Raw genomic sequence first — 23,314 nt, forward strand, 5'->3', positions numbered from 1 at the left:
TCTAATTTTAAGTTGAGTACAAATGGCATTACACATGGGGTCAGGCACATTGAGGAAAATGTTAAGTTTTATTCAATTGCAAACATATTCATAAGTTGTAAGTGTTGTTGGTTTATTCAGAAAGGAGGAATTTGGAGTAGTATGTGTTGGACATTACTAAGACACTTACAATGGTAAATTCTTCAAATTTTACCTTTCCTTCTGTGTAATAGGCTCATCTTTCACTGGAATTGCAAAGGGATAGCCACATGAAACAGCTCCTCCTCATCCAAGAGAGATGGAAAAGGGCCCAGCGTGAAGAAAGATTGAAAGCCCAGCAGAACACAGACAAGGATGTAGCTGCCCATCTTCAGGCATCTCACAAACCCTCTGCAGAGGATGCAGAGGGCCAGAGCCCCCTTTCTCAGAAGTACAGCCCTTCCACAGAGAAACGCCTGCCTGAGATTCAGGGGATCTTTGACAGGGATCCAGACACACTACTGTATTTACTTCAGCAAAAGAGTGAGCCAGTGGAGCCATGTATTGGAAGCAAAGCCCCAAAAGATGATAAAACAATTATAGAGGAGCAGGCAACCAAAATTGCAGATTTGAAGAGACATGTGGAATTCCTTGTGGCTGAGAATGAAAGATTAAGGAAAGAAAATAAACAACTAAAGGCTGAAATGGCCAGACTTCTAAAAGGTCCAATAGAAAAGGAGCTGGATGTAGATGCTGATTTTGTAGAAACTTCAGAGTTATGGAGCTTGCCACCACATTCAGAAACTGCTACAGCCTCCTCAACCTGGCAGAAGTTTGCAGCAAATACCGGGAAAGCCAAGGACATTCCAATCCCCAATCTTCCTCCCTTGGATTTTCCATCTCCAGAACTTCCCCTTATGGAGCTCTCTGAGGATATTCTGAAAGGATTTATGAATAATTGAATGGAAGGCCACAGAAGAGGAGGGGAGAAGAGGAAATAATACAGTAATCGTTAATCCAGCAAAACAAAAGAAAAGGGAAAAACCACATAGAAGGGTCATCCCGGAAATGCTTGTCATCTGGCAGACTGTGAGAAGAGGCACTGCCAGGACTTGGGAAACAGTCACTGTGAAATGTGTCTCGTATCTGATTCACTGACTTGTGCTAATGATTCCGACTTGGCAGACACTAAACTCATGGAGGGTTCACTTTCTCCTGATACAAACCAAATGGCTACCTGGAATAATTTTTTTCAAGCAACAATTATTTTTCTTATCTTCAGGGTTAAAATGTTTAAAAGTATGTTATGCGTAATTAATCTATAATGCCATAAATGATAATGCAAAACCTAAATAATACGGTGGCCCGAGGGGCTGCCTTCTATTTGAAACAAGCTTTCTATCATGCATTGACTGTGTGCATTTTATTAATGCACATTTTGTTTGTTTAAATAAGGTGTGTAAGATACACACCCTTCTAGATGAAACTATATGTGCCACACTTTGCACTACTCATAATGATAACCTCAAGACTATCAGGAGAAATATTTAAATTTCCATTTTATGAAGAAAGGAACCAAATTATTATGCTTTTTAAAACAAATTACCAGTTTACATAATTAATCAGGGTGCATTTTAAGTTCTAACTTTGTTTATTGTATAATGCATCATTTGAAAATACCGAGGAAATACCCTTTGTTTTTAATGATGCAAGAGTGGGAGTAATGCTAGTTGGCAGTATTTGATTGTAAAAAATCAATAAAGTAATTACGTTTTATACCTTTGTTGAATGTGGTTGATAGTTAAAAAGCAAAACACTGATTGGCTTCTCTTTCTGCGTTGTAAACTTTGAACAGATGCGGTTAGATGATTACTTTTTTGCGTCACGGATTTTTTTTTTCAGTATGGCGTTGTCCATTTTCCCTTCTCTGTCACTAGGGTGATGGAGAGTCCAGAAGTTCCTGAGGTTTAAATGTGTTGTTTCCAACCTTTTTCCTGACCGCCACATGGAAGATGCTTAGGGCTGCTCTAGGCTGGAGGCAGCTGTCCCTTGGGCACCTGCCACCGTGGCAGAGCATAGTGTGGGGAAGCACTGCTTTGGATTCTCTCTACCAAGCTGGATGATATTCCATGAGAAGTAAGGGGAAGAGGACAGTACAAGCAAAACATTTGGGTGCAAGCTGCTGGGTGTGTTTAAAGCTTGGAATTGTTGTGTGGAATTACAGAAATGAGATAAATATATTGCCTCCTCTGAGGACAGTTGGGTTAGGCTCACACGTCTAGTGATCAAACTAGTAGAAATAGGGCCAGGCATGGTGGCTCCTACCTGTAATCCCAGCATTTTGGGAGTCTGAGGTAGGAGGGTCATTTGAGCCCAAGAGTTTGAGACCAGCCTGGACAACACAGTCAGACCCTGTTTCTACCCAAAAAATTTGAGCTAGGTGAATGGTGCGCACCTGTAGCTGTGGTTAGTCTAGAGGCAGAGATAGGAGGATGACTCCATCCTGGGAGGTTAAGGCCGTCGTCACACCACTGCATTCCAGCCTGGACAGCAGAGTGAGATTCTGTCTCAAAGAATCTTTAACAGTAGAAGTGACCATGCAGAAATCATATTTTTTCTTGTCTGATCTTGCTGCAGATGGAACAAAAAATAAACTAGCCTGTTTTGTTATACTTTCTTAAAAGTTACGTTAATTTGCTGGGCATGGTGGCTCACTCCTGTAAATCCCAGCACTTCGTGAGGCTGAGGCAGATGGATCACCTGAAATCTGGAGTTCGAGACCAGCCTGGCCAATATGGCAAAACCCCATCTCTACAATACAAAAATTAGCAGGGTCTGGTGGCATGTGCCTGTAATCCCTGCTACTTGGTAGGCTGAAGCAGGACAATCACTTGAACCCAGGAGGAGGCGCAGGTTGCAGTGAGCAGACATTGAGCCATTGCACTCCAGCCTGGGCAACAGACCTGGACTCTGTCTCAACAAATGTTAATTTGTTTATCCCAGTGGTTTCCCCCGTGCCCACCCCATGTTTGGTTGACTAGAATTTCTGTTCTGCTGAAAATCTCAGTGTTTTAATATCCCAGACTCTGAGGACATTTTACTTACTTACCCTTGCTCGTAAAACTAGACATTTAAAAGCTTGTGCCAAAAATAGTCATGCGTTGCTTAACAAGGATGTGTTCTGAGAGATGTGTCATTAGGTGAACATCCTAGAGTGGATTTACACAAACCCTAGAAGGCATAGCCTACTCCAGACCTAGGCGGTGAGTCTTGCTGCTGGGCTACAAACCTGTGCCGCATGGGACTGGACTGACTAGGCAGTTGTAACACAATGGTATTTGTGTATCTAAGCATAAAGGAATGGTCTTTACCTGTCATGTGGCCCGTCATTGAAATGTTATGTGGCACATGACTGAATTTTTGTTAGCCTACCCGTTTCTCTCTGAAAGATGAGCTCTGTTACATTTTGTTACATTTGACAAGAAATCCCTTTTATTTTTTCGAGATGGAGTCTTACTCTGTCACCCAGGCTGGAGTGCGATGGCGCTCTCTCGGCTCACTGCAGCCTCTTCCTCCTGGGTTCGCAAGATTCTCCTGCCTCAGCCTCCCGAGTAGCTGGGACTACAAGCATGTGCCACTATGCCCGGCTAATTTTTTATATTTTTACCCTTTTCTGTGCATTTCTTTAACATATTAATTTGGACTAATTTTACTGTTCTGTTGTCTTTGAAGCTCCTGTTCATGGTATTTAATAGGCTCATCTAATTTGGTTCTTAAGTTTTGTTTTAGAATCTGTTTTTAGGCTTTATGTGCCTTTTGACCAGGACTATGTGGTACTTTTGCAGCATCCTACCTAGCATCATGTCTTCTATAGAGTAGATACTAACTCAAATCCAAAAAACTCCAAAACCCCACTTGTTTCATTCGTTCTTAAGACCTAGCCTCTAGACTCACTGCCCCTCTCCTGGTTGGGGTTGTTAGGTTTTCTCATGTCTTTGTCTAAAATAAAGCACTGAAAGGGATGTGAGAATAGCTTGCTTCCTCTAAATAGTGCATGTGTAGGAAGTTCAGCAGGCTCTTGTCCTTCATTCAGTGGTGGCCTCTTGCTGTTGAATCCAGATAACTAGCTGGGGACTAAGAAGTCCAGAAAAGACCAGGTGTGGTGGTTTGTGCCTGTAATCCTAGCAATTTGGGAGGCTGAGATGGGAGGATTACTTGAGTACAGGAGTTCAAGGCCAGGCTGGGCAACATGGTGAGACCTTGTTTCCACATTAAAAAAAAAAAAAATTGGTATACGGTGCATGCTGGTAGTCCTAGCTACTTGGGATGCTGTGGTGGGAGGATCATTTGAACCCATGAGTTCAAGGCGGCAGTGAGCTCTTACGCCACTGCACTCCAGCCTGAGCAACAAGCAAGACCTTGTCTCAATCAGCCCAGAAAGCCTAGCTCTGAGTTCTCATTGTCATCTTTTCACAAACTAACAACAAAAGAAATATGTATTTTTTGAGACCTTGAACCTCTGCTTCCCAGGTTCAAGTGATTCTCCTGCATCAGCCTCCTGAGTAGCTGGGATTATAGGTGCATACCACCACGCCTGGCTCATTTTTGTATTTTTAGTAGAGATGGGGATTTTCCATGTTGGTCAGGCTGCTCTTGAATTCCTGACTTCGTGATTTGCCCACTCAGCCTCCCAAAGTGCTGGGGTTACAGGCATGAGCCACCATGCCTGGCCCAAAAGAAACATGTATTTCATAAATAGTGTGTAGTAACAATTTTAGCTTTACCACAGGTAATCCATACTACCCTAGAAAGCATGTTTAAGAGAAAGGGGGATGGGAGGAATAATGTTTTCAAAATCATGTCTATTCCAGGTGTTTTATCAAGGTTATTGGAATAATGAAAATGTTTTGTCTATAGGCAAGTCAATTCAAAATGTTAAGTACGTTATCTTTCTGCTTTTAGAACTCTGTGGGGACCTTTTTGTTGGAATATATTTCGGATGTTACTATCGTTAGAGTCTTTAAGCAATGTTATTTTATATATAAACCACCTGAGGCCCAGAAGGTTATGAGTTCCATGAAGCGATGTACCAGACTGGGAGCAGAGCCAGGAGCAAGGTATGGCCTTACTACCATTGAGACTGGACTGCATTTACTGGGCCATACTGGGGCTGGGTTGTCTAGCTTTCCTACTGTGCCAAGGGACCTGGTTTTCATGTACACGATACCCCACCGTACCTCCGCTACTCTGCTACCCAAGGAGGCATTGGAGACTGTGATATTGTGATCTATAAGAAGTAACTGTTGCTGTTTGTCTCTGGTTCCTGGCACAGAGCTTTAAGTCTCCTGTAATTTCCTGGCTGGTAGGAGCTTTTGTTCTAATACCAATGACTCAGTGGGCTCCTGGACAGGGACTGGTCACCAGAAAAATCAACCCAGGATTAGAAGCTTAGAACTTACAGCCCCACCCCCAATCCTTTGGAATGGGGAGAGAGACTGCAGATTGAGTTACAATTGATTATGCCCATAGGATGAAGCCTCCATAAAAATTCCTGAACTACAGGATTCTGAGCGTCCATGCGACTGATCATGTGGAGCTGGTGTGCCCTGAGAGGACACAGAAGCCCGTGTGCCCCTGCTCCAAGTCTGTCTCCCATCTAGCTGTTGTGAGAAGTACTTTTATAATGGTTAAACGTAAGTAAGGTGTTTCCCAAAGCCGTTCTAACAAATGATTGAATCCAAAGGTGTAGGGCGGTGGGGAGTGCTGTGGGAACCTCCAGTTTACAACTGGTTGGTCAGAATAACAGGTCAAACCTGGGACTTGTGATGGGGTCTGAGTGAAGGGCAGTCATGGGACTGAGCCCTTAACCTTCAGGTGGGTAAAGTCAAGAGTTGAGATTCACCTATCAGAATTGATGTGGGAAAAAAACGCACATCAAGTGTTGTAAGTGAAGTACTGAGAGTGAGTTGAGAGAGAATAAAAGTGTTAGTTTTTCTTTCTTTTTTTAAAAAGACCATTTTATTTTTTGAGACGGTCTCACTGTCACCCAGGCTAAAGTGCAGTGGGTCAGTCATGGTTCACTGCAGCCTTGAACTCCTGGGCTCAAGGGATCCTCCCACCTCAGCCTCCTGCTGCCACACCTAATTTTTAAATTTTTTGTAGAGATGGGATTTCACTATGTTGCCCAGGCTGGTGTTTTTTTTTTTTTTTTTTTTGGTCTGTCATATTCCAGTTTGTTTGTTTGTTTATTCTTTTGAGGTAGAGTTTTTAGCTCTTGTCACCCAGGCTGGAGTGGAGTGGCGTTATCTTGGCTCACCACAACCTCCGCCTCCCAGGTTCAAGCGATTCTCCTGCCTCAGCCTCCCAAGTAGCTGGGATTATAGGCATGCACCACTATGCCCGGCTAATTTTGTGTTTTTAGTAGAGACGGGGTTTCTCCATGTTGGTCAGGCTGGTCTCAAGCTCCTGACCTCAGGTGATCCGCCCGCCTCGGCCTCCTACAGTGCTGGGATTACAGGCGTGAGCCACCGCGCTTGCTGTGGTTTTTCTTTATTCACAGACCGTCTTGTGAGAGTTGAGTTTGTCCTTTACACTCAATAGAAAAAAGCTTCATGCCCATTTTTAATGGTAACCCTTCATTTGTGAGCAGTTGTGGTTAGAATCTTGTTTGAAAATGATTAGGATGGCCGGGCACGGTGGCTCACGCCTGTAATCCCAGCACTTTGGGAGGCCGAGGCGGGTGGATCACGAGGTTAAGAGATCGAGACCATCCCGGTCAACATGGTGAAACCCTGTCTCTACTAAAAATACTAAAAATTAGCTGGGCATGGTGGCGTGTGCCTGTAATCCCAGCTACTCAGGAGGCTGAGGCAGGAGAATTGCTTGAACCCAGGAGGTGGAGGTTGCGGTGAGCCGAGATCGCACCATTGCACTCCGGCTTGGGCAACAAGAGCAAAACTCCGTCTCAAAAAAAAAAAAAAAAAAAAAAATGATTAAGATGAATGCATGTGTGAGGCATCTGCCACAGGGTGTTTATAACCTATTTGAAGAGTCAAGATGTAAGCTAATAGCAGCTATTATTCATTGATTCATTCCAGATCATAGGTTATGTAAAGACCAAAGTGTTTAATTTTAACATCATTATATTGTGTCATAATCCCAGTGTAGCCTAATCAAAGATCTCTGGGAGTGCATGGCGTGGCTGTTTAAAAAAGTAAAGGGTCCTCAGATTGTGTATCCCAAGTGCAAGTTTGTCCTTTTAAGAGCTACTGCTAGCCAACACTGCCATCTGGTGGACTGTAGGAAAATGTTCTGGTTCTTGTTGGGTCCATTAGCCCGGAACGGTGTCCAGACTCAAAGCTAGGCCGTGCCAGTCACCGACGTGGAAGAAGGAATCTGTTGAGGTCTTACTTGACTTCCTGTCTAGAACAGATATGCAAAACCAATTCAAAAAGAAAGTGTCTTTAAGAGGCCTGGGCGAGGTTAGTGCAGGCGGGGACCGTAGTCCTGTACACTAATTTCCTGTCTGGTATGACCTTTCAGGTTTTGCTGCCTGAAGAAGCGAAGAACCTTCTCAAGAATGTTGACCCTCAGTGGTCCTGGAAGTCCCTGTGGGCTAGGTTGAAAGCTATCATTAGCAAGCCTTGCTCTAGCTGGGGAGAAGGGTTTGCTCATCTGGAGAATTTGACAGTCAAAGCAGGCCTGACCAATCCCAAACTATTTCACTTTTTTTTTTTTTTTGACACAGTCTCATTCCATTACCCAGGCTGGAGTGCAGTGGTGTGATCTCAGCTAACTTCAGCCTCCGCCTCTTGGGTTCAAGTGATTCTCCTGCCTCAGTCTCCCAAGTTGCTGCAATTACAGGTGCTCACACCCTGCTAACTTTTGTATTTATTAGTAGAGATGAGGTTTCACCATGTTGGCCAGGCTGGTCTCGAACTCCTGACTCAAGTGATCCACCCACCTCAGCCTCTCAAAGTGCTGGGATTACAAGCATGAGCCACCACGCCTGACCTCCCAATTTCTTTAGAGAAGAATGAACTTGATCCTGAAATACCACAGGGGGATAAATCAGTTTAAAAAAAAAAAAAAAGATGTTTGCTCAGTACCTGGGAAGGAGGTGTGATGGACCACAAAGAATTAAACAAAAAAACCTAAGGACACCAGTCCTTAGGCTGGGTGCGGTGGCTCATGCTTGTAATTTCAGCCCTTTGGGAGGCTGAGGCAGGTGGATCATTTAAGGTCAGGAGTTCAAGACCATCCTGGCCAACATGGTGAAACCCCATCTCTACTAGAAATACAAAAATTGGCTGAGTGGTAGTGGTGCCCACCTGTAGTCCCAGCTACTCAGGAGACTGAGGCAGGAGAATTGCTTGAACCCAGGAGGCAGAGGCTGCGGTGAGCTGAGATCATGCCACTGCACTCCAGCCTGGGTGACAGAATGAGACAATAGCTTAAAAAAAAAAAAAAAAGTTGGATGCTAGTAAATATCTCATAGTAAGAGTGGTTTATAAACATCTTGCCTTATGCCACTACAAATACAAAGTGGCTGGCATACTTCTCACTTTTGTGGAAGTATCAGGGATCAAAGGATGGGGAAATGGCTTTCTAGGTATTTCTAGAACAGCAGGAACAAAGGCATGGAATTAGAAATAGGGAGATGAGTAAGCTTGGTCAGAATCATATAATTGTAGAACAATATGGGTGAAATTTGAGAGAGGCTTAAGTAGATTAGCCTTTTACTTCCTTCCTACAGGTGAAGGGGCCAGGATCAGGTTCTGGTCTTGAGGAATGGAAAATACTTGGAATAGGCCCTCAAAGTTAGAGCCAACAGAATCCAAGTGAAGGCAAGTTGAGTGTTTGCAGTCTTAGCCTGTTTCTCTGTTGTGGGCACATGACATTAGAAAGAAAGTGGGACGGGCAATCCAGATACGACAGAAGGATAAAGGGTGAAGGAATCAAGAATACAAATTTGCCAAACACAGATTTCAGGATATACAGGAAGACAAAGGAGACAGGTTAATTAGGGAGTGGAATAGGATCGAGGGACCAGTGCCTCCTAAGGGATGCCCAAAGGTGGTTTCCAGAAAGAGGGAGGAAAGGGAGTTTGTCATCTGAGAAAGTTTGTCATTCTTGACTTGGTTGATTTGAAGAACCAAACAACGATTTTAGGCTTCCTCCAATTAAATTCCCTAAAGAAAAGTCTTGCTATTCAGAGTGTTATTAAATCCCAGGTTCTCCGTGCCACTAATAGATCTTTTTGGAGGGCCTGAGATCAGATTATTTCCCTATTCTTAGAAGGAAATGGCTGTTTAGGGAAGGCCAGATGTTAACAGATTGAAGAGAAGGATATTAAACATGCCATTAAGCTGGTAACTGCAAAAGAAAAAAAGTTCAACATCACCACAATCCTTCGGTTTCAGTGTTAAAACGTAAGTAAAACTCTGGAGGCAGCAAGATGGTAAGTGGGGCAAGGGGGTCATAGACCAGTTTTGATCCTTAGGTAAGTTTCATTTATTTGAAATACCCACACTTGGGGCACTGTGGTAAATTCCAGAAGGGCACTTGTAGTTGGTTGAATACAGTACTTGAGGTATTGGTTGGATTTTTGAAATGTAGGCTCATTTATTGTAAGGCTGGCAACAAACAATAGGCTCACAATTCAAAATGGAGGGAGAGAGACTTACATTGCTTGTCCATGGTTCTGTGATGGAATACACAGAAAAGAGTTGTGAGAAGTAAGCCAATAACTGTGATCACCTCTGGGTGGGAAAATTAAGAGGCGTCCCCACTCCAGGTACCCTCCCTATATAGCTGGGATTACAGGCACGCGCCACCATGCCCAGCTAATGTTTTGTATTTTTAGTAGAGACGGGTTTCACCATGTTGACCAGGAGATCTTGATCTCTTGACCTTGTGATTTACCCACCTCGGCCTCCCAAAGTGCTGGGATTACAGGCTTGAGCCACCGCGCCCAGCCTGAAAATGGCACCTCTTGAACCAAGCTGCAGGGAAACACATAAAACACAGGCACACACCTCCAATAGACACCAGCTAAACGTCTTTCACAGTGGTGGTGAACTATATCCATCCACGTTTCCTTTCCCTGAGTCCAGATAGCTCACCTTCCAGATAACCCACCTTTCCTTTCCCTCTATTCCAGATAGCCCAGCTTCCACAGGAATTCCAAATCACAAACTGCAACCCTTCTGAGGCCCACTTCCACAAGCACGTTTTGAGTCTTCTTCAAGGTAAAGTGCCATATTGATTTGTGGTGTTTATATATTTCTTAAATGTTTAACATGCGTAAACCTACTGTTTTTAAATGTGTCACTGGTGAAGTTTTTTTTTTTTTTTTTTTTTTTTGAGACAGAGTTTCGCTCTTGTTACCCAGGCTGGAGTGCAATGGCGCGATCTCGGCTCACCGCAACCTCCACCTCCTGGGTTCAAGCAATTCTCCTGCCTCAGCTTCCCAAGTAGCTGGGATTACAGGCACGCACCACCATGCCCAGCTAATTTTTGTATTTTTAGTAGAGACGGGGTTTCACCATGTTGACCAGGATGGTTTCGATCTCTTGACCTTGTGATCCACCCGCCTCGGCCTCCCAAAGTGCTGGGATTACAGGCGTGAGCCACCGTGCCTGGCCTACTGGTGAAGTTTTAAAGTGCTATGCCTTAAAATAATTTTTCATATAAACCCTATGGTTTGTATTTGTGGGACTTTTCATAGTGCCGTGATTTTTAGAAACTAAAATGGAATTCAGTTTCCTGAAAGATTGTATAAGCTGGTCTTTTCCCTTTCTTTTTTTTTTTTTAATAGATGTGGTTTTACCATGTTGGTCAGGCTGGTCTTGAACTCCTGACCTCAGGTGATCCGCCCGCCTTGGCCTCCAAAGTGCTTGGATTACAAGCATGAGCCACCACACCCGGCTGGTCTTTTTCCTTTCTATATTTAATGTTTGCTTAACAAAATATTAATTTTCTTGTTCAACATAATTTGATTCTACAAAACAGCAGTAAATTCTAGTTATTCAAAAATTTGGGGAATGAGTCCCCACATATGGATTACACAATCCCAAATAAATTAGGAGATAAAATAAATGTATTAGGTTGGCTATAAATCCAGTTTACTGATTTTTTTTTTTTTTTTTTTTTTTTTTGAGACAGTGTCTGGCTCTGTCACCTATGCTGGAGAGCAGTGGTGTGATTTTGGCTCACTGCAACCTCTGTCTCTGGGGTTCAAGTGATTTTCCTGCCTCCCAAGTACCTGGGATTACAGGTGCATGCCACCACGCCCAGCTAACTTTTGGATTTTTAGTAGAGATGTTTCACCATGTTGGCCAGGCTGGTCTAGAACTCCTGGCCTCAAGTAATCTGCCTGTCTCAGCCTCTCAAAGTGCTGGGATTACAGACATGAGCCACCAAACCTGGCCTCAGTTCACTGATTAAGAAAAATGCCTCAGGCGAGCCGGGCGTGGTGGCTCAAGCCTGTAATCCCAGCACTTTGGGAGGCCGAGGCGGGTAGATCACGAGGTCAAGAGATCGAGACCATCCTGGTCAACATGGTGAGACCCCGTCTCTGCTAAAAATACAAAAAATTAGCTGGGCATGGTGGCGCATGCCTGTAATCCCAGCTACTCGGGAGGCTGAGGCAGGAGAATTGCCTGAACCCAGGAGGCAGAGGTTGTGGTGAGCCGAGATCGTGCCATTGCACTCCAGCCTGGGTAACAAGAGCGAAACTCCGTCTCAGGAAAAAAAAAAAAAAAAAGAAAAATGCCTCAGGCTACCACAGTATCTTCTAGATGTTTAATGTGAAAATAGTGTGATTATATTTTATCTATAGAATGGGGGAGATGAGACTACACTGACTTGCCTATGACATCCTGGTAGTTGTTTACTGGACAACTTTGTTAGGAATTTGTCTATTTGACATTTACCTCTTATAAAGTCCATTCCAAGAAGCAGCTCCTTCCCTGCTACCCTTCTAGAACTAGAATTGAAGAGTGAATGACTTTGTAAATCACTCTTGAAAAGTGTATGGAAATCTCTAATGGTGAATGTGTTTATGCAAAAAGGCTGAAAGGAAAACTAGGTATGTACACATTTGCTCTGGCCTTTTTGTTACTTGGAAGCATTTGTTTTTTTGAGACAGTCTTGCTCTGTCTGCCATGCTGGAGGGCAGTGGTAGAATCTTGGCTCACTGCAACGTCTGCCTCCTGGGTTCAAGTGAGTCTCCTGCCTCAGGCTCCCGAGTAGCTGGGATTATAGGCCGCACTACTACGCCTGGCTAATTTTTGTATTTTTAGTAGAGATAGGGTTTCACCATGTTGGTGAGACTGGTTTCAAACTCCTGACCTCAGGTTATCCACCACACCCAACCCAAGATAGTTCTTACATTTATGTAGAGCATGGCAAGTGCAGCTGGGAATAGCGATCCCTAAGTCCGCTCTATCGTGAATGTCTTCCACTTACTAAAGCAAACCTGTATCACCTACCTTAAACTGTTGTTTCCATATTCCACAGTAGCCCCACCTGTCAGTGAACATCCTTAATATGCTGCCAGAGGACCACAGTGGCTCTCCTTGGGGAAGTAGTCCGCACCTGATCTTATACTTCCTTCCCGTTTTTCTTCTGTTTTTTTTTGAGACAGAGTCTTGCTCTGTCACCCAGGCTGGAGTGCAGTGGCACAATCTCGGCTCACTGCAACCTCTGCCTCCGAGGTTCAAGCAGTTCTCATCCCTCAGTCTACAGAGTAGCTAAGACTACAGGCCTGTGCTACCAGGCCCAGCTAATTTCTGTTTTTAGTAGAGAAGGGGTTTCACCATGTTGGCCAGGCTAGTCTCAAACTTCTGGTCTCAAGTAATCTGCCCACCTTGGTCTCCCAAAGTGCTGGGATTACAAGCATGAGCTACCATGCTCAGCCTCCCATCTGTTTGTTTACTCATCCAGCTCTCCACATTTTTCGTCATCTGCAAACTTTGGGTCAAAGACTGTGAGGTAGTGTTGGCCTCTGTCCTCCTAATGCCCTTCCTCTCAAAATGGAGTCCAGTTGACCCACCCATACAACACATGTCCTTGGTATACCCCCAACTGGCCCCAGGGCTGAGGTCTTTTTCACAGACAAGACACAGAAAGGACAATCCTGTTTCAGCTGCAGCCAGTTGTGAATACCACCCCAGCCAAGAAAGGGAACTAACTTACAAGGCATGCAGCCAGTGACCCGGAGCCTGCCAACATGTTATTTTTATTTAAAAGTCAATTTTCATTAAAAGAACCAAACTGATAACTGTGGGAGCCAAAGTACTTTGTATACTACTCACATTTGCTGTATTTTTATATGGTTTCAAAGCATATCTATCTAGATTTACATAATAATTGCATAACCAGGCCATGCCATAACTTTTGCAGTTGGTAAGATCGGAGTCTGCATCCTGGTGACAGGCTGGGCAGCATATATAACCCTGTCTTGGCCAACTTGCTATCCTGATTCATACTGAATATTGTATTGAACAGAGTAGCTAGCTGGGTGCGGTGCCTCACATTTGTAATCCCAGCACTTCTGGGGGCAAAGGTGGGCAGGTCACCTGAGGTCAAGAGTTTGAGACCAGCCTGGCCAACCTGGTGAAACCCTTTCCCTACTAAAAACATAAAAACTATCTGGGCGTGATGGCATGGGCCTGTAATTGCAGCTACTTGGGAGGTTGAGGCAGGAGAATCACTTGAACCTGGGAGACGGAGGTTGCAGTGAGCTGAGATTGTGCCAATGCACTCCAGCGTGGGTGGCAAGAGCAAACTACATCTCAAAACACACACACAGAGCAACAACAAAACAGCAAAATGAATACAGAATAACTAAATCACTTTTTCCTCTCCCAAGGCTGACTGCTGGTCTCATTTGTGAAAGCATCTTTGAGAGGCTGGCATCTAGAAATAGAACATGTTGAATCCATCTATCAATCTACAGTATCTATGCACAGAGCGAAGTAAAGGTATGACAGCACTTTCCTGAAGCTTATTAATTTTACCCAGATGTTATTAAACCCATATACCATCTACCAAAAGGAGAAGTGACAGGAAACCAGACAGATTTGTCTGAGTATTACAGTCCCCAGATGCATGGTAGAAGATAAATGGATTTGAATCCATGTAATTGATTATTCACGAAAAGAAATCCATATTCCAGTAAAAACTATTAGGGCCAGGTGTGGTGGCTTACACTTATAATCTCAGCACTTTGGGAGGCTGAAGTAGGAGGATCGCTTGAGCTCTGGAGATAGAGACCAGCCTTGGCAACATAGACCTCATCTCTACTAAAAAATAAACATTTTAAAAATTATGCCTGTAATCCCAGCACTTTGGGAGGCCAAGACAGGCAGATCACAAGGTCAGGAGTTTGAGACCAGCTCGGCCAACACAGTGAGACCCCATCTCTACTAAAGACACAAAAAATTAGCCAGGTGAGGTGGCATGTGCCTGTAGTCCCAGCTACTCGGGAGGCTGAGGTAGAAGAATCACTTGAACCTGGGAGGTGGAGGCTGCAGTAAGCTGAGATTGTGCCATTGAACTCCAACCTGGGTGACAAAGTAAGACTCCATCTAAATAAAAAAAAAGTAGCTGAGCATAGTTATGTATGCCTGTAGTCCCAGCTACTTGGGAGGCTGAGGGAGGAGGATCACTTGAGCCCAGGAGTTCAGAGCTACAGTGAGTTATGATTGCACCATTGCACTACAGCCTGGACAACAGTGAGACTGTCTCAAAAAACATTATAGACTAGAATGGGAAAGAACTAAAAAGTATTTACTACAACTTTCCCTTTAAAAAGGTTCTTTGATGTTTCCCAAGTTATTGTACAAATTTAAGATTTCACCACCATACCACTGTCTGGAGAAAGCTGACATTCAGACATACTCATAAATGAGGAGTATCAGAGCCAACCAAAATGATGGAGAGAAAAAGGTCAGAGGAATTCCTCCAGTAATTAGGGAGCAATCAGTAATCAATTCCCCAGCCTTCCAAAAAGCCTACAAATGTCTTTAAGGATATAAGCATTATGGTCATCTGTCTTCACCCCAGACTTAAAAAGAATCAGGTTAGTAGTGTGGAATTCAGACTATGGACAGAATACTCTCATTAGGTGGGTTTGTACTGAAAGCAGCACATTGCCTGGCTTTATCTTCATTAGCTTCAGCTATTCTGAATAAGTTGTAAATATGGTTTAAAAAGGTGGCTCATGCAAGAGCAAGAGAAGCAAAAGCTTTTGAAGAAAAACCACCACCACAGACTTTGGGATCCTGGCAGGCTTTAGGGGACCAGCAGGTGGTACTCTACTAACACCTTGGCTTTAACTTAATTTTGTATCAAATTAAATCGGATGGAACATATGAAACATTAGGCAAAAGAAACCACTTCATCAGCTGAGGCACATTTGGTAAAATGGTATTACAAAAATCAAAACCTCACAAAAGAAGGTTCACAAAATCATTTGAAATATTCCTCAGGCCAATTTTTCTTTCCAGCCAAGTAGTCATCCATTCTATGAAAGTGTAGGTAATTAATGTGAAACGTAATTGTTCACATTCCTGGCTGAACCTTTCCTGAAATGGAAGGTGGAGTAACAGATTACATGGAGCTAAAGGATGGTGATACATAAGGAAAAAGAACAAGCAACTTGCAAGGAGTTACAACTTGGGCTCCCACTTTTTTCTTTTAAGCTAATGTTTTCAGATGAGAAGGAAAGGCTATCCTCTGAATATCCTGCAGGTGTCAGTGGAGGCCTACATCTTTCCAGTAACTTAAAGGGTTAGGGCTATGTAAGCCTGAAGCAACCAACTGCCAAGAGCAGCCAGCTATTAAAACCAAGACTTCAAACTAAAACAACTTGCTAGGGTCATACTTATACCCAGAATGACTGACTTCAGGCCCTTCTCTGCCCCCAGTGGTATGCTTGTCAAAAGAGGGAGAACTCTGGAAAAAGTCAATTTTTGATAAAGTCCTTTTAATGGAAAATGTAAAACCCCTTTCAACTTCAATGTACAAAGCCATATGTAACACTTGCACTTTAACAAAAGCAAGCCAATGTTTTAAAAAAATACATCATTAAATGTATATATGTATATATTTACATAGCATATTAAGTTTAATATTTAGCTTTAAAAGTTCACATAAATTTTACCAAAATGAGACAATTTTAAATAAATTACACCTTTTGAAAATGTTTAATTGTACAGTCAATAGCTTCAACAAAATATTGAAGTGTCTGTATTTAGTATCTACTTTATATACTTTATACTTTACAAATTTTACAATTATTTGGCAGTAATTTTCTGATTATGACATGACTGCTGTGCGATTCAGCAATTTCCCAGATGCAGGCAATAGCTGGTGTTTGTGTCCTATTCTCACAGTAACTGTCTCAATGTAGTGAAAAATATCAGTAATTTTAGTAAACTGTACAAGGTCACATTTACACTTGATCAACAATATAGCATAGAATTTTTTTTATTTTTTACCAAAAATAAATACATCATTTTAAATCTGGCATTTTCACAAACATCATGTACATTATAATACAAAACAGCTATATAGTGCTGCTTTTAAAATTCTGCTTGTCTACAACATTGAATCACAGGAGCTGTGACATACGCTATACTGCTGCGGTGTCAGTAACAAGTCATTACTACAAAGAGAATTTCTTGGCACTGATGGTTTTATGAAACTTAAGTCAATGTGCATACATATCATTCAAGGTTAAGTAATCCCAGTTCAATGACCTAAAAATATCAAACTGGATCACACTTAATTTTCTTCCATATCCACTACTTCATCCTCATGTATCTTCAAGGCTCTCACCATTTCTTTGACTGCATGATACAAAATATTTTTAACCTGAAAAAGATGTTAATATTTCTAATCACTTCAGTTGGACAGAAATTAACAAATGACAACTTCCAGATTAAAAAAAAACAATTTTAATGAGGACCTAGGATAGCCAAATATAAGAATAATGTTTAAAAGTGTTAAGGCAAAAGTTAAAATAAGGGACAATATAATTCATACAATTAAATACATGTTGGTGTTAATCTTTGGTTGTTACCCTAATGTGACCAACTAGGCACTGACTGCCTGTTATACATGTATCATATTTCTAAACAAAAGCCTACAGAACAGGACCTAGTTAAAACACCCATCTCTTACCTGTAGTTTATCATCATAATTGATTTCTTCCTTCAAAAGTCTCAGTTCCTGTGTTAAATGAAATGACTCTACAAGATGTTCTGGAGACACGAAGTCTTCAGTTACCTGAATACAGCTGTGAAAATTCTGAACCTATCCCCAAAAGAAAAACAGTGAAATATAAATTTTAAAAGGTGCGGAGCAAAGAAAAGCCAAGTTATTTAAAATCAATAAACATGAGACAGTTCTGCTGGAGAATTTACTTTCTCCAAAACATCGAATGGATTTTAAAGCAGAAGACCACATTTTATGAGAAAGTTATGTCACTGAAAAGCTTCATGTAAAGTGACTTTGTAAATGGAATATTTTTAAATGATAAAAAGAAAATAACTTTTCCAGGAATCCTTTGGAGAGGCTGATAATCAGATATTAAATTATCAATTGTGCCAAGGTGGACTTTTAAAAAAATGTGTTACTTTTAAAAACTAACTTGAAAGAATTTACGAGGCAGTCTATCTGAGTGTGTTTATCGTTGCTCCATTGGCTTTCAGGATTTTGGTCATTTCACTGTTAACTCTTACATCAGAGAACAAAGAAAAGGAAATGAAACTTGGTTAGGAACTGGGATGGAAAATGTAGTTCCAGATAGGTCTACTGACCTCAACTGAGTTTCAGACATATCCCAGGATTTTGGTTATCCGTGCCTTTCTTTTGTGACTTTCTTTCAAATTAGCCAATTAAAGATACTCCTTCAATTACTAGTGACATCAGTACAACAGTTTTTCCACAGTGTTCTCTCTCCTGACTAAACAGTTTTCCCAAGAAGCCAGTCAGTAGTCTTATCTGTTACTTGTTCAGCATTTACAAACTGACTTTGGACTTGACTATTTCTTAGAGCTGCTTTCTATTAATGCTCAGTAAAACAACAGAGGAAGGCCCAAGCTGATACAATCTGGGATTTTCGGTGTTTCTAGATTGTCTTCTAGTGATATTTTAAAACGTCACAAAAATTCCTGGGAAAGGAGAAATAATTGAAAAACTAAGCATTTAAAGTTACTCTAATTTTAAGTATGCAAAATAAATTTTTGGGAGGAGTGAGATGGAGATAGTAAGTGGGAAATGGAGACTGTGGGAAAAAAAATCTAATTGATGATAGGGTGATGGAATTCCAGAGGGGCTAGAATTCCTCCTCTGGGCATAATGACCACCTGAACAGCTGCTGAAGTCTGCAGAGTTCTTTAACTCAAGCACTGTGCCTCTATTGATAACTTGGTAGCATAGTAAAGTAAACATTCTTTCTTTAATCATTAGGCTGGTTCCTCTGGAGGATGAACATAGTGGATGCCTCACATTTTCAGCATTTCTGTACAGTCTCACTGGCTCTTCATAATGTGTCTGTAGAACAGATGCTCTATTTCACAGAGCAGGAAACTATGGATGAGATGTTCAGCGCCTGTCCCAAGACAAATCAGCCAATAAATGGCAAGTCAACAGGAGCCCAACTCCTGTGATGTCTTGTCTAATAGATGCTTTACAGTCCTACTTATTAACTCTCATACAGCATACACAGTCTCCAAATACCCTCTCTCTCCTTACGTCTTTCATTAATCTGAACTTAAGGAGACTTAAGTCTTTCCAAAGTTTTAGCATGAAAAAAACCTCTTGGTAGATCTAGCTCTAGCATGTCCTAAAATCACTTGTAGCTCCAAATTTTATACTTGGTTTAAAAAAAAAAAAAATTCTCTTTACTGATATTCTCACTTTGTTCATCCATCATTTTCCTGGTTTCCGTTAGCTTTGAGCATATTTAAGACAGTTGTCTAGTAAGTTCAATGTCTGGGCTTCCTGGGGAAGGTTTTTGCCAATTTATTTTCTCTTTGAATAGGCCGTACTTTCCTCTTTCTGTGTATGCCTTGTACTTTTTTGTTGGAAACCGGGCATTTGAACGTAACAATGTGTTAATTCCGGTAATCATATTCTTTCCCTGCCTCAGGGTGTGCTGTTGTTGATTCATCCATTTGTTTAGTGACTTTTCCAAACTGTTTTTGCAAAGGCAGTATTCCTTGTTGGTGTGGTCACTGAATTCTCTGTTCCAGTATCTCATTAGTCAGCCAGTGACCTAACAGAGATTTCCTTAAATGTCAAAAATCAGCTGCCCTTTTCTTCATTAAGCTCTTGGATGCTGTATAAGTTTTGGATTAGATTCCAGAATTCTGAAAAAATTCATTCTGTCATGTCTTTGCCAGCTTACGGTTGTTTTAAAATGGCTTTCACAACAGTGACCTTTATTAGTGCTTTCAAGATGCTGCTAGGTTTCCTAATGACCCCTACCTGATATATTTTATATAAAGGCTTGAGGGTTAGTTTGAAGGACCAAGGTTCAGTTTTAAAGCAGAATACAACTAAACTTCTCATTCTGATTATTCCTTTTCTTTGCCACGTTTGAGTCATTTATATTTCACTTCCTTGACATTGTCTTATTCATACTTGCCTTAAAGCATCAGTTATAAGTAATGCTAAGAAAATATAATTTGTATTCATAGTAGGAAGGTTATTCTCTTAACACTGTCATTGCTACTATTCAGGTTCTTCATGAGAAGTTAGTGTGGAAAGATTTTGTCAAGAAGACCTTTTGATCATATGAATACGAAGAATTACAACTTTAAAATTTTATAAACTCATGATAAATGACCAAATGCAATAAATTAAACTTAGTATTTTGGGGCAAATTTTGCTAAAGATTTTGTGTTAACTTAAAAAAAACACTGTTGCTGTTTTTAAGTAAAGGCCACTCTAAACCTTGGAATACTACAGCTGAGACAAAATAAATCCTGGAGGTCAGGGTCACTGATCTATGGAGGGATGTACAGGAGTTTCACAGACTGAGTCCCAGTTACCAAGAGAAGATTTCTAAGTCTCCAATTCTAGAATAGTTCTTACCATATAAAGAGGGGTGTGGCTATGCTGCTTTCTTTCAGCTTGCTAAGATTATACGTCTGAGTTTCCTCGAACAGACAGCCCACTCTTCTCTCAATTTGGCTCTGGCAGTGGTCATTGTTGACAGGCCAAAGAACAGAATGTTGTTTCTTCCCTAGCACTGCTGGCCTTTGTCATGTGGTATCACTTGGTTGAAAATATTTTGATAGGTGCCTTGGGTTTGCAAAAGATTCCTATTTGTGTGGTTTCTAAAGTGTAGTCCCTGGACAGTAAAATCAACATTTCCTGGAAACCTGTTAGAAATCTATAGTTTCAGGTCCCTCCCCAGACCCACTGAAATCAGAAACTCTGGTGGCAGAATATAGCAATCTGTTTTATCAAGCCCTCCATGAAATTCTAACATATGCTAAAGTGTTCTTTATATTCTCACTTTGTCAGAACACTTTAGCATACGTTAGAATTTAGAGTCTGGAATTATTTTGAGGGCCACCTGTAGTCTACTGGAAGTATTGAAGCCATGAACAGTTTTCAGAACTTCTAAGACCTGTATTACTACAGGTTGTAAGTAATAATGCATCTCAAACCCAAGTTAATATTGTAAACACTTATTACTTCCCTTGAATTTTCTCTTAAAACTGCATTACCACCAGTCGTGAATTGTGGACAAGATCCTTTCAACAGAGTTTAGAGAGCTGTGCTGTTGTCATCACACCACACAGGGGAGGGAAAGTAGAAATTCCCTTTTGTATAGCTGGCAATTTCTGTGCCAAAATATGTAGCAAAGAAGTTAGATCGTGTTTTGGATCACTCAGCAATTTAGTGGCAGATCTCAGAATAATCTGTCAGTCTAGGTCATATATGCTGCCTTAGTGTATTCAGATACAACATTTTTTTTTCATAGATGTAATCTTTCTAAAATCTATGTAAATTTTCTAACTATCTCAAAGAAAATCTGTATAGTCATAAAGTGCGTTCCAACCTAAGTAAACTTTTAGAAGTGGCCAGAGAAAGTACATATTATGGGAAGAAGTAAAAATTTATATGTTTTACAAAAAGCCCAATACATATAAATTATAGAAAGCCATAAATTTGTTTTCATCTACCCTTGTGTAAAAACATGTTGTTATTGAGAATGTATTTTCAGGCCTTCAGAATAGAGACTTAATACAAACATTAAATGCATTATTCTAGGCATGGAAAGAGCAATGAAAATATGAATCTCTTACTTCATTATGCTTACATACTAGTTGGGGGTTAAGACAATATGCAAAGTGAGAAAATTATAAAGCATATTTGAAAGTGATAACTGAAATGGAGAAAAATAAAACAGGAAAGAGGACAAAGTTGGGGGACACAATTTGCAGCTTTAAACTAGGTGTCAGGGAAGACCTCACCAAGAAGGTGAAATTTAAGCAAAGACTAGAAATTGTGAAGAAGCAGGTCTTACAGATAGCTGAAAGAAAAAGGATTCCAAGCAAAAAAGATGAACAAGCACAGAAGCCCCGGGGAGGAAACATCCTTGGTGTGTGTGAAAGCAGCAAAGAGGGCAGGATGGCTAGAAAGGGACTAGAAGAGTACGAGAGGAAGGCCGTGAAACAGGAGGGAAGTGTGGGCGTGTGCAGAGGGGTGTAAATGACCTGACTTTTTATCACGGTCACTTTGAGCCTACTGAAAGACCATTCTTCCCAAAAAAGTAGCAGCGAGACAAGTATAAGCACGGAATCTCTTTGGGGTAACAATGATTGCAACTGGGGGAAAAATGTGAGATACTGAATTTTCACTGTGAACTTTTTACACTTTTGAATTTTTCTGTTTATGTATTACATATTAAAAAGAAAAATATTACAAAGTAGTCTTTCAACAAATAGTACTGGAACAGCCAAATGTCCATATGCAAAAGATTAAACCTCAATCCATACTAATCACTACATACAAAGATGAACTAAATTACATACCCAAATGTAAGTCCTCAAACTATAATGGTTCCACAAGAAAATGTAGAAGAAAATCTTAGTGATCATGGGCTAGGCAACAATCTTGTAGATACTACGAAAATATGATCCATAAAAGAGAAACTCATCAACTGGACCTCATCAAAATGAAAAAACCAACCAGGTAGGTTGGCTTATGCCTACATAATCCCACACTTTGGAAGGCCAAGTTGGCAGGAGGATTGCCTGAGCTCAAGAGTTTGAGACCAGCCTGAGCAACATAGCAAGACCCCATCTCGACAAAAAATGTAAATCAGCTGGGCATGGTGGTGCATATCTACAGTACTAGCTACTCAGGAGGCTGTGGTGGGAGGATCACTTGAACCAGGAATTTGAGATTACAGCGAGCTACAACTGTGCTACTGCACTCTTATCTGGGCAATAGCAAGACCTTGTCTTTTAAAAAATGGAAAAATGAAAAAAAAAAAAAAAAAGTCCGCTCTTTGAAAAGAGAAGCTACAGGGAAGGAAAATATATTTGTAAAATACGTATCAGATAAAAGACTTGTATCTGAAATATGCAAGAAATACTCAAAACTCAGTAAGAAAAAAAGCAGCTAAATAGACAAAATATTTGAACATATTTAACCAAAGTAGACATACAGATGGCAAATTAAGATATAAAAAGATGCTCAATGTTTAGTCATTAAGAAAGTACAAAGTAAAACCACCACAAGACACCACTGTACACTTATTAGAATGGTCTAAAAACAAAACTGACAGTAACATGCACTAGTTAGGAAGCAGAGGAAATGAAACTCACAGAACCCTGCATTGGGAAATGAAACAGAACAATCAATTTAGAGAACAGTCTGGCAGCTTCTTAAATTTAATCATACAATATAATATCACCAGGCAATCCCACCATTCAGTATTTATTTAACAGAAATAAAAATCTATGTTCACATAAAACCGTATATATGAATGTTTATGACAGCTTTATCTATTATTGCCCCGAACAGGAAACAACCCAAATGTACTTCAGCTGGCGAATGCATAGATTTAAAAAATGAAAAAAATATTCATATGACAACTACCCAGCAATAAAAAAAAGAATCAACTGATAAACACAACAATAGGGATGAACCGCAGACGCATTAAGAAAAGCCAGACTTAAAGGGTACATACTGTGTGTTTCCAAATTTATGGCATACTCATAAAAGAGGAACTATAGGGACAAAAAAGCAGGTTAGTTGCAGGAACTTTGGGTGGGAAGAGAGGCTGACTATAGAAGTGCAAGAGGGAATTTTTTTAGGA

General features: G+C 41.0%; 2 protein-coding genes and 1 long non-coding RNA gene across 11 annotated transcripts in view; 2 read left to right on the top strand and 1 right to left on the bottom strand.

Annotated features, from left to right (window-relative positions):
- NRBF2 (nuclear receptor binding factor 2) overlaps positions 1-8,923 on the top strand; it is a 45,661-nt gene extending 36,738 nt beyond the window's left edge. The window contains exons 4-5 of one of the 4 annotated variants that reach the window (XR_012512825.1): positions 213-5,651; positions 7,501-8,923. Coding sequence is in view for 2 of the 4 variants with exons in the window: in XM_039478098.2 (XP_039334032.1) it covers positions 213-920 (708 nt within the window). In the remaining 2 variants the exon portion in view is untranslated. Of the gene's footprint in view, positions 1-212; positions 6,486-7,500 lie in introns of those variants that run through there. The other 3 variants (XR_012512826.1, XM_039478098.2, XM_074382296.1) reach the window with 3 other exon arrangements.
- Positions 8,924-8,931: 8 nt separating this feature from the next.
- On the top strand, positions 8,932-21,893 carry LOC141580576 (uncharacterized). Its single transcript, XR_012512827.1, has 2 exons — positions 8,932-10,208; positions 13,835-21,893. It is a non-coding gene; the product is annotated as an uncharacterized LOC141580576 (long non-coding RNA).
- The window catches only part of JMJD1C (jumonji domain containing 1C), a 333,992-nt gene continuing 326,609 nt past the window's right edge, over positions 15,932-23,314 (bottom strand). For all 6 annotated transcript variants that reach the window (XM_039477778.2, XM_074382291.1, XM_074382295.1 and 3 more), the window contains 2 exons: positions 17,152-17,283; positions 15,932-16,842 (listed from right to left, as the gene is read on the bottom strand). In XM_039477778.2, the coding sequence (XP_039333712.2) occupies positions 16,753-16,842; positions 17,152-17,283 (222 nt within the window). In that variant the 3' untranslated portion in view covers positions 15,932-16,752. The remainder of the gene's footprint in view (positions 16,843-17,151; positions 17,284-23,314) is intronic.

Source organism: Saimiri boliviensis, chromosome 12 (genome assembly GCF_048565385.1).
Source record: "Saimiri boliviensis isolate mSaiBol1 chromosome 12, mSaiBol1.pri, whole genome shotgun sequence".
In the NCBI taxonomy this organism is placed as follows: Eukaryota; Metazoa; Chordata; class Mammalia; order Primates; family Cebidae; genus Saimiri; species Saimiri boliviensis.